The sequence below is a fragment of the Stegodyphus dumicola genome, chromosome 9 (assembly GCF_044657685.1).
Source record: "Stegodyphus dumicola isolate Sdum_Otavi_A_Nest chromosome 9, ASM4465768v1".
In the NCBI taxonomy this organism is placed as follows: domain Eukaryota; kingdom Metazoa; phylum Arthropoda; class Arachnida; order Araneae; family Eresidae; genus Stegodyphus; species Stegodyphus dumicola.
Window position 1 is genome coordinate 77,508,830 of NC_140776.1, and position 14,660 is coordinate 77,523,489.

General features: G+C 34.3%; 1 protein-coding gene across 4 annotated transcripts in view; it reads left to right on the forward strand.

The window, feature by feature from the left end:
• Positions 1–14,660, forward strand: part of LOC118203324 (DDB1- and CUL4-associated factor 6-like) — a 109,054-nt gene that overhangs the window by 70,268 nt on the left and 24,126 nt on the right. For 3 of the 4 annotated variants that reach the window (XM_085823649.1, XM_035375604.2, XM_035375606.2), the window contains one exon: positions 5,868–6,178. In XM_085823649.1, coding sequence (XP_085679775.1) covers positions 5,868–6,178 — 311 coding nt within the window. The remainder of the gene's footprint in view (positions 1–5,867; positions 6,179–14,660) is intronic. The other variant, XM_085823650.1, reaches the window with a different exon arrangement.

The following is a 14,660-nucleotide window of genomic DNA, read 5'->3' on the forward strand; positions in this document are numbered from 1 at the left end:
GACATAATTCAATAATTGGTACACTGCTTGCTAATGTTTCCTAACTCCTTATCTTTAAGTGGAGAAAATATTTCCAAATATGTATAAGCATAGCTTATGTATATATTTATTTATTTTCTCTTTCATTGAAACTTATCACATCATTTTGTTTCACTACGAAGAATTGAAATCTGATTGTTCTGAGACTTAAACCACTCTGTTTATCATCTTTGTTCTAGATCACATTTAAAGAGTTGCAATCTACTTGGAATTAATCTGATCATTTCAAAAATATTCAGATACTATATAAGAATAAATAGATGGGGATATCATGATAATAATGCCCTGATGTTGCTACTGAAACTATGAAGATAAATATTATTGATGGAATTTTCTTTGTATTCCTATTCCTTAGTAGCCCCAAAATTGCCTTTTTCTGTGGAGGCATTGCTTATGAGGTCTGGCTGTTAAATAACAAGATTGATTTTCTGGCTCTTCAACAAAATAAGAACTAATTATAGGTATTTATCATACATACTGAAAATTATCCATGTATGCAAGATAAAAGACAACTCGTTCTGCGATCTAGTTGATCATTAGTCATTGTTTAGTGTAGTTGTATTTCCCAGTGTGCAAACATGGGGGGGGGGGAGAAATGAAAAAGGCCCACCAACAGAGTCTTTTAATGAGGCTTGTGAAGAGTTTTCATATTTTAAATGCATGTGTTTATGTGACACAAAAGATTAAGTAAAGGATGTGAGAATGTTAAAGATGACAAGTATCTTGGTTGACCTTTTTCATCAAGAACTAAAGAAAATATGTGCATTGAAAATATTGCTCAGTGTTCGAGTAATAGCTGAAATCGTAAATATTGACAAGGATACTGAGTGAAAAGTTTTCAGAACCTCCAACATGAAAAATACCAAAGTGGTTCTTAGATCTCTCACATCAGGGCAGAAATCATCATCAGGGCATAAGAGGATCTATGCTGCCATAACAAAACAATCTGAGATGAACCCAAATCTTTTTTTTTTTTTTTTCTATATGTCATTAATTATATTGATACCTGAGTCTTCCAGTTATGATATTGAAATAAAAAATACGGTACAAAGTCTGGAATTGTTGGGACTTTGGTGATTCTGGATTTGGGGTTTATTTAGATATTAGATCATGAGTTTACATCTAGTAAGATAACTTGGAGAAATTATGAAATTAAAAATATGAGATATTGATTTATGAAATGAAACATTTATAACTTTAAGAGAGTCAAAATCAAAACCAAAAATAATAATAAATAAGCCTGATTTATTTATTTATTTGTTTGTTTTATTAAACATTTCTTTTAAAGTAAGCTTTTCATTTGTTTCTTTTTTTGTGCTAATATATTCTCTTTAATTCTATAGATAGACATAATTTCTTGTTGAGTTACAAAATTCTATTATTCAAGTCCTGTAGTTGCCACATCGAGAATTCCCACTAAATTAATAATTAAATTTTTTTTTTTGCTCTTAACAACCTCTGTTACTTTCTTCAGTATTGGTAGTGATATTTTCTGGTATAACCATACTACAGATTTTGCCATCCACTAATTGATTGATGTTCAGGACAGTGTTATCACAATGAAAAATCTTCTGTTATATCATCTTTATTTATTACCATTTTCCCACATTTCTTCACAAATTCCATTATTTGGATTTACCCCTCCCCCTTTTCTGATTGAAAACTTTTAATTTCGCAGCTGTTATCATAAAGCTTATGTAGCATCTGCTATAGACTATTGATGATGTGTCACAAGCTTGTCGACGAAAGACGTTTTGTTCAGTGAAATTTTGTCTTGCTTCTATTGCGTGCTGATGAATTAAGCATGAACTGTTTTCTGCATATGCTTAAGACTTATCTGAGTCATAAATTCCCACATATATTGAAGGCTTATGCAGGGCTGGCACTAGTTATTTTGTGATCTGCTTCATTCTCTGTAGGTTCGAAGTTCTGCTGCCAGATGGCTATTCTTGCAGATGCCAGATTCTAAAAATTTTGCCATTTCTAAATATTGTGTCCTAGTGCCTTCCCTAAATTCTAAAAACTTTACCATTCCTTAGTTTTGTTTTCTTTGGTGCTTCTATAAATTCTAAAAATTTTATCTTCTTTAAATTCTGGTGCTCAGTGCGGCTACACTGGCTGGGCTTGAATAAATAGCAAATCATTTATTCTCATTTCAAACAGCACTAAATGTATTCTTTTGGCCTATGAGTATCATTTCCAAGATCTATTTTTTTGTATATGGAAAGAGATTCTTGTTAAATTTTTTTTCGTTTTTGACAACACACTCGTCACTTTGCAACATAGTTAGCTGAAGTCTGTAATCATCGCCAAGCACAATGTCAGCATAAAATGTTACCATGCTCTTTGGTATTCAGTTTTTAATATATATATATAACTAGACATCGATTTGTGAATCATTTCTCATGCTACATTGTGTTGATAGTCATGTGGTGATGAAAGAAAAAATTAATAAATAATGACTTGCTAGGTTGGCAACAGTGCTGAAGTGAAATTAAGAATTGGGACTTTTCACATGCTTTATTCTGAAAAATATCAAATATGTAAGCATAAAGTTTAAAAGAAATGTCCATATTTAAAAAAAGAAAGATAATCCAGCAGTCTAAATTTTAGATCATTCTGGACGTCAGACATTGTATTGTAGTCAGTGCACTAGAAATCAACTGCATCACCAAAGATAAAAAAATTGCATCAGGGTAAATACAAATTCAAAATCAGGCTTGTTATATATTTTGTCATGAAGAGTGTCACTTTTCAGAATGGGTTCCAAAAGGCACAGCAATGAACCGGCATTATTATAAAAACAATTATAAAGCTAAGAGAAACAGTCATAAAAAGATGACCAGAAATGTGAGAAAATGGTTTAATTTTTCATCAGGATATTTTTCTCACACTTCACTTTTCTATGAAACAGAGTTTGTCCACAAACACTGATCCCACATCATAGACGGTGTCGAATGGATTTTTGGCAAACTTGGGCAAGCTGGATTGTTACTGAAACGCAGTCGCATGGACCTCCGACCTAAGATTCTACACCAATCAGAGTTATATGTCCATGCAACGGAAAAGAATCTACCATCCACCTCCAGTGGCATTCACTGAATCAATGATATTAATATTACAATGCTAAATTGACAATGTCATCTATACAATAATTGTTACATAATAATCCGTATGAAAAATAAATATACGATCAATTAATAATTACACTGTCATGGATAGGATCTATGTTGTGGAGAGTGGAACTTATATATTAATCAGTTTTTAAACCTATGTCTTCTTCAATATATCATAACTTCATATTCTTATTAGTTACACACCTAATGATGTGTGTCCGTATTATTTTTGCAGTTATCCACAGAGTAAGCCAGTCACATCAGTTCAGGCAGTTGATAGTTCCATAGCTCAAAGTATATGATGTTGTGTAGGCTATTCAATGTTCATATAAACTGAATTCTAAGTTAACTTTTGATAAATTTGAAGTACATTTTTGTTATGTTCATTGTTTAAGTAAATACTACTTGTCCACTTTGATACATCATAACTTCGTGTTCTTAACAGTTTGCACACCTAATTATGTGTGTCCATACCAATTTACACACTGTGTTGCAATTTCACAAGACAATCACGAAATTGCAGTTTGGAAATTCATTGTAATATGTACACTCTTTTACTATTATCCACAGAAGCAAATGTTTTGTAAATAATGACTTGGCTCCCAGATGATAAAAAAAAAAAAAAGAAGGAAACTAATTCTTAAATTTTTCAATAAAATTGTAAATTGTGCAAGCTGGATTGTTACCTACTAGAGGTGTGTGGTCTTCAGTGACAAATCCCAATTCAGTTTCAGTGCTGATGGCTAAGGCGCACATGTGTGGAGGTGGCCAGGCCAACGTTCCGATGCAGCATTTGTTGTTGAGCGGCATACAGCGATTATTAGCGGTATTTGTTGTTGAGCGGCATACAGCGATTAAGGTGCCCCAAAACAATGTGGGGAGTGATTTATTCAGACACAGGATCACCTCTAGTTGTCCTTCAAGGCACTATGATGCCTCACGGTTACGTGGATGACATTTTAATGCCAGTTGTACTGCCTATGCTATCAAGTCACCCAAGTGCCATTAATCAGCAAAAACATGTTCATCCACATACTGCACGACTCTCCCAGAAAGGAGTCGTTCCCCATATCCTCTTCAAGGATATGGCATACTTCCGTGGTCTGTCAGTGGAGCACATTTGGGATATGATTGGAAGGCAGTTGCAGTCATTACAGAATATTGGTGAATTAAGTGCCCAGTTTTAAAGATTATGTCATGAGCTTCCGCAGGGTGTCATAGATGACCTACTTGATTCGATGCCGTGTTTCAACTTGTATAGCTGCCAGAAGTGGCTGTACTACTTTACTGATTTGTAACCTTTTTCATGCCATAACTTCTTAAACAATCTTTTGTTCTGAATTTGTAATCATTTGTTTATCTCCTCATGCACTGTGTACTTGAAAAGTTTCTTTATAATAGTGCATTTCCTCCTGGGTGCACATATTTTTTTGTGACAGAGTGTATAATGATTTTAGCGTTAAGTATGAAAATGCATCAAAATCATAAATGTGATTGCTATTTGATATGATTACTTATATTCTGATCTGAATATGTGCACAAAAAATGTTATACATGAGTGTATAACATTAGTACATGAGTGTACTAAAAATAATTAGAATGACCATACTATGCAAGTGCAGGTATTCCATAATTATGAAAGACTGCACGGCTAAGCTTTTTTAGCTTAGGATATCCTGTACCTATTTGCCTAGTGGGATTAATCTGAGTAGAGCAGTTCATCTTTTATTCTTATTTGAGCATGTTTCTTCTTGTATCCATTGCTTGCCATTTCTGTGGTGTGTAACCACAAAGAACACAGAATTTTGCATGAAATTTTGTTTTTCATAGAGGAAAATTGCAGCTAAGACCATTGTTATGCTTCAGCAAACTTGCTTTGGTAAATAGCATGCATGTGGTTTTCCAGACTTCATATGACATGTTGTTATTGATGTGAAAACAACTATATGGCAATATGTCACATGAAAAGTGCTATGACTTGGAAATTTATTGTCAAGTATAAATGAGGAAAACATAGGAAAATAAAACAACTCACTAATTAAGATCTTCAAAAGACTGTTTACCAGAATTCTAGATAAATTCTATCTGCCCAACAGTTTGGGGGGAAAAAAAACATGGCACTCATATTTTAATCACACTGCTTGCCAATATTCTTGCTCAGTGTGATTCAATTTCTCAGCAGTTTAGTAAATTTAAAGGGGGAGGGGAATGAGTGACATGGACAAAGTGGGGGGGGGATATGTGGACCTCGAACCACAATGAATTCCAGAATTATTTTCATGTTTCCAGCAGAGGCATTTCCAGCTCCCGGAGACAACTAAAATTTTCACCCCTATCTGTGTGTAAAATTGGAAAACATTTCATTAAAATTTTGTAGTATCAATTTGGCCCCCCCTTGGATGCTGCACTCGGGGACAGATGTCATCCCTTGCCCCACCCTAGCTACGCCCCTGGTTTCCAGCCATGGAAAAATTGTTGGGGGAAAGTATATTAATGCTGGAAAACACTTTGAAGGAGACTAAACTATACAGATGTAAAATGTAATATAATTGCTTAAAAATAATTATGGTTTTTTTTTGGGGGGGGAGATACCCTCTTATAGTAAATTATCAAACATACTAAGCTTTGAACTCTATTAATGTTTCAATTCAAAATTATTTAGATTATTATATGATGGATTTTTAATATTTTTATTTTAAACTTAATATTTAGCAGGGTAACCTGTCTTCTGAAAATCAAGAAGAAACAACTGCAACAGAAGTGCAAGCAGAACAAGGCAGTTCTGAGAGTGAAACTGAAACTGCAGTGCAGTCAATAATGCAATCTGGGCAAGGCTTTCTGCCAGTGATAACTAATATTCGCTCACTTGCACACACTCAGAGCTTAAGTTCTAGCTCAGGTAATGTTGAAGCTACTGGGGATGAAGAAGGAGAAGTAGAATTAATGATGGAAGTAGATTCTTGGGATATTGACAGTAATGATACAGAACCAGCAAGTTCCCCAGCCCATGGAGATGCTCTAAGGTAAATTTACAGTAATTTATTCTTCATCTCCTGTGTTGAAACTAAATAACGTTTGCATAATCCGAGTTCAGAAAACAAAACATTTATTTTACATATTTTAAAGAAATAACGTTCTGAAACAACATGTTTCATCTACACAATCAATCGACGCTCTCACCAGAGCATTACGCCATCAAACTTGGCACACATCCAAAAGTTCAAATTGAAGAATTACAGAAGCGTTGTTGCCACACAAGAAAAGACATATAGTTACAACTTCACACAATAATAAAACAAAAACACACTTTTGAAAAATAGACAATAATAATAAAAAATAGTAATAATAAAATTCTTAACAATATTTTCTCGATTATGCAACATCCTCCCCCCTTTTTGAGTCAGTGGCAAACGACTCAAAAACATATGTTATCCTATTAAAAAGGTCTAGTACATTAGGTTTCTTAACAAGCCGTCCTGACGACGTAAATTTCTGTTTTATATGCTGTACGTCGGTCTGATCGTTTTTCTTATCATCGTTAACGTTAGGCTCTTCAACTAAATAATTTTCACTTAGTTGTATCTCTAGTGGATAAATACGCTGAACGGGCCTTATGAAAATCCCATTCTGAGTTTTTAGTTTAACTGTTTGAACTTTGCCATCCCGACCAGGAATTTTCTCTATAATTTTACCCAAAGGCCAATACAAGTGTTTTTTGAAATCATCGCCTATTAAGACTATCTCCCCAATTTTAGGCAACCGGGTTACTTTATTTTGTGGTTGTTTCATTATTAATTGCCCCAAATATTCTTTTCGGAAGCGGTTCCTTAAATCTTTAAGAAGTTTTGTGCGGTATTTAATTCTGCTCAAAAAATGCTGAGAGTCAATTTTATCTATATCTGCTACATTCGAAGTACAATTTTCAATTAAAAACATTGACGGAGTTAAAGGGATAGCATCTTCAGAGTTCTCCGAAATATATGTTAAAGGTCGAGAATTAATTACCGACTCACAATCGCAAATTAAGGTTTCCAGTTCTTCATAAGATAAAACCGATTTTCCCAAAGAACGTCTTAAAAGTTCTTTAACCATGCGAACTAGCCGTTCCCACCAACCTCCCCACCAGGAGGCTGTTGGTGGATTGAATTTCCATACTATTCTCTTTATTTTTGCCTCATTCTCTATTATGTCCCAGTTAAGTTTAGACATTTCGTTATACGTTCCTCGGAAGTTAGTCCCATTGTCAGAATAAATGGTTCGTGGTCTGCCACGTCTGGCTATGAATCGTCTTAAAGCCAAAAGAAAAGATTCTGTTGATAACGAAGTCACCAGTTCTAGATGGATTGCTCTGTACACAGCGCATGTGAAGAGTGCCATCCAAACCTTCTTACCGTTTTTCAAAAACAATGGGCCAGCTAAATCTACTCCCAAAATTTCAAAAGCCCTATAATCTCCTACGCGATCTTCAGGAAGAGGAGTCACTTCGCAAGACATCGGTTTCGCTTTATATCGTTGACATATTACACACCCTTTTAACACATTACGCACAGTTTTACGTTGTTTTAGTATCCAGAATCTTTCTCTTAAAATAGATTGAAGCATTTGAGTTCCAGCATGACAATGTTTCTTATGAACTGACTCAATTAACAATGTAGTAAAGATACATTTACTCGGTAACAAAATTGGTGTTAAAAATTCAGAATTGTCTTTGCGTTCCAATATTCTAGTTTTAACTCTTATAATTTTTTCATTATCAATGAATACATCAAGTGGATTAAGAGCTCCAATGTCAGGGAAATTTGAGCTTTGAACCAACCGAATCAAAACTTTTTCGGAATTTATGATTTCAGCAACAGTTAGTTTAGATTCTTTACACAAATTTGACTTCTTCCTACAGTTAGAAATAAAACGTAACACCCAACCGGTTACACGAATCATTTTTTCATAATCAGAAACTCTTTCTGTATACCAAGGAATGGTATCCTCTGAAAAGTTAACATTAATAAGTTTTACCTTCCTCTTTTCCAAGTCAGCTTCGCTCGGCTGACAAACAATATTCGTAGGCCAAAATTCAGGGCTTTCTCTTAGCCAGAGAGGTCCCTTAAACCACTCCGAGTTAATCATTTGTTTAGCAGAGCAACCTCGAGATAACACATCTGCTGGGTTCATATTACCAGGCACATGCCTCCATGATTCAGGTTTTGTCAACTTAGTAATTTCTTTAACACGATTGCTTACAAAGTTTGACCAATTACCAGGATTTCTGATCCACCATAATGCGACTGTGGAATCACACCATAAAATTACATTTATATCAAAATCATTAAGAGCTTTACAAACAGAATATAATAATCGGGATCCAATGCAACAGGACATTAATTCCAATCTAGGAATCGTCAAATTCTTAATAGGAGCTACTCTAGATTTTGCTCTTAAGAGAGTAATTTTTACACTGCATGAATCAACACTTCTCGCGAAAATACATCCTGCATAAGCATATTTGCAGGCATCGACAAATACATGCAATTCAACTGTTGCAAAGGTTCCAATGAATCGGGGTATTGCCACATTTTTCAACAAAAGTATATCAGATAACCACACAAAAAATTTACTTACAAAATCATGAGGCAATACCTCGTCCCAAGAAAATTTCAACTTCCATGTTTCTTGTAACAAAAGTTTTGGAAGCAAAGTTATTGGTGCAAGTATTCCAATTGGATCAAAAATTGATTGTACAATAGACAGAATCAGTCTCTTAGTTACCTTAGTATCACAAGTTATCATATTTACATTTATATTACACCTTAAAGTATCATTGTCTAAATTCCACAATATTCCTAAAAGAGGTGTGTCCCCAGAATGTTTTGTAATATATTTGGAAGCAACATTGCTCTCCCATCCCCTTAAATTAAATCTGCCTCTCGACATAAGACTTTTGGCCTTTTGAATTAAATCCTCTTGTTTCTCAATATTGTAAACACCCGTAATACAATTATCTACATAGAACGAATTTTTTAATTTGTCAGCCACATCTAAAAAGTCAGATGGACAATTATTCAAGAGATATTTAATAGACGCACCTAGTAGATAAGGGCTGCAGGAAACCCCAAAAACTACTCTGCAGTGCCTATACACTATTTCTCCCTCATCACTTGGATAGAAAAATCGCAAGTAATCTCTATCCTTCGGAGAAATTCCTAACTGCAAGAATGCTTTCTCTATGTCTGCACTCAGACCAATAGGAAAAAATCTCATTCTGTCTAAAATATCAGGGACTAATTCTATTAAATTAGGTCCTTTCAATAAACACTGATTCAAAGATGGTTTTCCCTTTTCACAAGATGAAGCATCAAAAACGGGTCTTACCTTAGTGCTTTCACTATTCATCTTAATAACCGGTCTGTGTGGTAAAAAGTGGCATTTATTGTTTAATTCCTTTTCCGGAACCTTTTCTACAATATTTAAATTTTCCCACTCTCTAAACACTTCTTGATATTCCTTCAAAGAATTATTTTCTTTTGCCCTCTTTATCATTTTTTGATGACGTGTCAAAGCAATGCTTTTATTATCTGATAAATTGGTAGATTCGCATTTCCAGGGTAATTCTAATTCATATCTACCATCGGGCCGAATAGATAATTTATTCTGAAAATCAATCTCGTAGTCGCAATGAAGATTTTTCGTTTTACTATTTTCCGTCGGGTCGGAAATACCCAAAACTTCAAGCTCCCATAAAGATTTCAAAGAAGCATTATTTACATGCAAGGAAAGACTTATTAGGGCATTATCCCTGACAGTATCATTTTCTTTACCCATAACCGCCCAACCCAGTTTTGTTTTGACTGCAGTTAAACCAGAGGGTAATTCTAGGTATTCGTCAGTTAACAGTTTACCAATGACATCTGCACCTATCAATAAATCAATTTCACTTTCCTCGCAAAATGTGTCACTGACCTCAAATTTCCTGCTTTTCAATTCCTCTATAATCTGAGCATTCTTGATTGTTGGAACAAATCCACATATCTTTTTTTCAGAAAAAGCTTCAAAACAACACCTAAAAGTGTTATCTAAACTGCTTATGTCAATAGCAAAAACAGAATGGGTTACAGGCGCAGTTTCCCTCCCCCCAAACAAACCATGAATTACTTTCTCCTGTCGAATAGGATCAGCCTTCATTCGCTTCATAATTTTCTCCCCAACGTATGATCGTTGGGATCCCGAATCCAAAAGAATCCTAATTTTTCTCTCTCGATCTTTAACTTTAATTAGAACACATAAAGTTTGCAAATAAACTTTCTCGCTCTTACTATTATTAGAAAGGGAAACATCCAACTTAGAGTCATTTTGTTTTACAGAACTAACATTCTGAGGACACATAAATTTTATATGATCACAACTGCAAATGGGGCATTTAATATTGGCTTTACATTGGTTTTTTAAAGGGCCAATTCTTAAACATGAAAAACAAACATCTTTCTTTTGTACAAGTTGCCTCTTTTCATTTAAGCTCATATTTTCAGCTTTAAAACACTTAGCACTCATATGAGGCTTACCACAAAATATACAAACATTTTGCTTACCTTTACTGGTTTCATTTGTACTTACCAGCGCGGCAGCTGTTGCTAAATCTGAATTACCTGAAATAACATTTTTATTAAGACGCTTAACACAATGAGTAAATCCTGATTGTGCTAATCTAATCATTTCTTCCGATTCTACTTCATGCCTTAAAAAACACATTAGTTTTTCAAGCGTTCTTTCAGAACTCTTTTCCTGTCCCTGTTCAGAAGTTCGACTCTGCTCCCAGGCACGTAGAATATTCTCAGGTAGGCACGACTCCACTAAAGGTCCCAAGAAATCAGCAAACTTTTCCTTGGTGCGTCCTAAGCTTTCCAGCGCTCGTAATTTACTTTCTATACTATCATAAAGTACTCCTAAGTCCGACGCCGTTCTGCCTGTTGTAGCATTCTTTGTAACAAGCCCAAGCAAATCTCTTACATAGATCTGCACCAGAAGGTCTTCTCTACCAAATCTTTCTTTCAGCTGCTCGATAGCTTTAGGATAATTCGCGGCGGTAACAGGAAAATTGTTCAAAAGTTGAGCTGCCTTTGAGCCAGGTACTGCACTTTGCATTAAGTACAAAAATTTATCTTCCGGCACAATATCCGCATCTTCATGAATTTTGGAGAATTGGCTCCAAAAGCCTAAAAATTCTCTTGCATCTCCAGAAAATTTTTTCAGTTCAAGTTTAGGAAGTTTGAACTTCCTGTTTTTATTTTCTTTAGGATCCGAAATCGAAACTGAAGCAATATCTGTAGTAACATTCATCGAATTCAATTGTCCAATTTTATTCTGAAGTTTCACCTTTAAAGCTATAAAGGAATCTCTGTATCCTTCAGCCGTATTAAATTCATTCTCGAAATCCACTTCCTTGGTTTGTTCTAAAACACTGCTTTGAGTACTGTCCAAGCGTTCAAATTTGTCAATTAGTTGCCCCAACAACACTTGCAATCTCTTAGGATCCGTACAAGTAGGCAATTCTTCTTCCACAATCTTCGTAGTTAACGTAAACAAAGTACGTTCACTTTTACGTTTTGCCTTTAACAACTCCATTTTAACAAAACGCCTAAATCAAAACTACTCGAAATCACACAAACATCCTGTCGCGGACGCCAAACTTTTATGTTGAAACTAAATAACGTTTGCATAATCCGAGTTCAGAAAACAAAACATTTATTTTACATATTTTAAAGAAATAACGTTCTGAAACAACATGTTTCATCTACACAATCAATCGACGCTCTCACCAGAGCATTACGCCATCAAACTTGGCACACATCCAAAAGTTTAAATTGAAGAATTACAGAAGCGTTGTTGCCACACAAGAAAAGACATATAGTTACAACTTCACACAATAATAAAACAAAAACACACTTTTGAAAAATAGACAATAATAATAAAAAATAGTAATAATAAAATTCTTAACAATATTTTCTCGATTATGCAACATCCTGTATATCTTAAAAAAGTATATAATTCATCTCCCTCCCTTCCTCCTTCCGGTGACCGTTGCAACCACATTTAACAAGAAATCAGTTTTGTATTGTTGACATTTACGCACTACTTTAAAATTATGTGGGAATCTAACAATGTTTTACTCATTTATGTGTGCGTGTGTTATAATATTGGATAATGTTCTTAACCATAAATTTAAGAAATTAATAATGTGTTAACTATAAAAAAACAAGGAAAAACTTGCAAATGGAGCATAGATAACAAGACACAATTGTATTCCTTGATAACTAATTCTGAGAACATATATTCTTGTTTATACATCACTATGGATGCAGCAAGCACCTCACAATTCTATATACAACTTATAACATTTCAGGACAATGGATGAAATGGAGAAGTAAACAACTTATATCAGCAATGCTACAGGAAGGCAAGAAAAGTCAGTGCACATTTCTGCAAAGGGTATTTATAGAGTTGATATTCTTTGTTTAAATTTTGAATGGTGATTGGACAAGAGCTAATCACATTGCAGGATTAATAAGGTAATATAATGCAGATGATGCAGTTTATATTCATAGTTTTAAGACAGGAAGGGGATGTAGCCAAGTTAAAATGACAAATTCAGAGGATTGTTGCTTAATTAAAATTAATATTTTTCATCTGTTGCTAAATTAAAATTAGTAGTTTTCTTTCATATTTTATATCTTATATATCTCCCTTCCTTTCAAAGAGAAAAAGGCTTGGTGATACAGCCTTTTTAGAAAAAGGCATTATAACATAAGCAAATGAAGGTAAATTTTGCACAGTATGTACAATGTGCGCTTTTTCAATGAGTAGGAAATTATTTTCTTTAAGGACATAACCTTTAGGTTTGACTGTGTACTATCATTTCATTCATGAACTTTCTTATATCTTAACATACAAAGTGATGCATAAAAATGTAATTTGTAAATAATAAAAAATATGTAATATCTAAACTAAATGTGCAAACCAATTTTTAAAAGTCTGTAACTTTGTTTTCCCTAAAAATATAAGTTTTTAAAGTTCTTGAAATGTTATCTGCAAATATTTTTAAAACTTAACAATATATACCTAGAATCTTGTGAGAATCTATATCTAGAATCTTGTACCTCTACCAATAGTCCTTTTAATTTGGCTACATCCCCTTCCTGTCTTAAAATTATTGATCTAAACTGCATCATCTGAAAAGTAATCCGTATTATATCACCTTATTAATCCTGCAACGTGGTTAGTTCTTGAACAATAGCCATTGAAAATTTAAATAAAGAAATCAACTTTATAAATACTTTTTGCTTAAGTGTGCACTGATTTTTCCTGCTTTCCTCTTGCTATGCTAACATGCATTGCTTATTTCTGAATTTTATCCATTGTCTCAAATAAGCTGACTTGAAATGTGGTACTTACTATACAGTAGTATTCTGTATACAGTGGGTGATCGGTTAACGAACAGTTCGGATGGCGAACAAATCGGACAACAAACACTTTCAGGAAAGATTTTTGTGTTCAGACAACGAACAATATTCGGATAATGAACAAAAGCTAATTCTAACGAAAACCTCTCGGCTCTCGGAACACCCAACACCAGTCCTCAATTCGTTCTGAAAATGGATATGCGCATGCGCTGACACGTCAGCATTGGATGTGCACGTGTGCTGATGCATCATCATTCATATTATGTAGCAGTGAGGCAGCACCGTATGACACGTATGGTAGTGTGCAACGACACTTTGTCAATTGTGTACCATAGTTGGTTTCTGTCCTTGTGATTTTCGTATATGCTTCTCGAAATGCCTTATAAAAAAACCTGAAAATCTGACAATAATATGGGACCTAAAAAGAGTGGAGTGTCAAGAACTGTGCTCACCATAAAAACCAAGCAAGAGATTATAACTAAAGTAAAGCGTGAACAAAAAAATGACTGATGTTGACTGATGATGACTGAGGCAGTACAGCTTGAACAGGTCTATAGTAGGCACAATCCTAGCTAAGAAAGATATCATCAAGAAATCATTCTGAAAAAAGAGGAAGACGAAAGAGGAGCAATGCTTACATCTGCCATTAAAGATCTTTTGAAGAAGTGGGAGGATGTCAGAGCAATGATCTTAAAATGGCACCCAAACCAAGCTGATGTCAATAGGGTTGCTGATCTCTACAATGACATTGCTATCAATCATTTCTTGAAAGTCCTGAATTAGAGAGAAAAACAATCGACATTGGACATCTTCTTTAACACCAAAGAAAGGAAAAGGACTGGTTAATAAGTAAGACTATATGCATGTGTTATATTTGTAATAAATAAACGTACTAAGAAATTATACTTGTATATGACATTTTTTTTAAATTAATTTTTAGGATCTCCAGAACGAATTAATCGAATTCCCATTAACATATATGGTAACTCAGTGAACAGTTAACGAACAATTCGGATAGCGAATATAATCTTGGAATGGATTATGTTCATTAACCGAT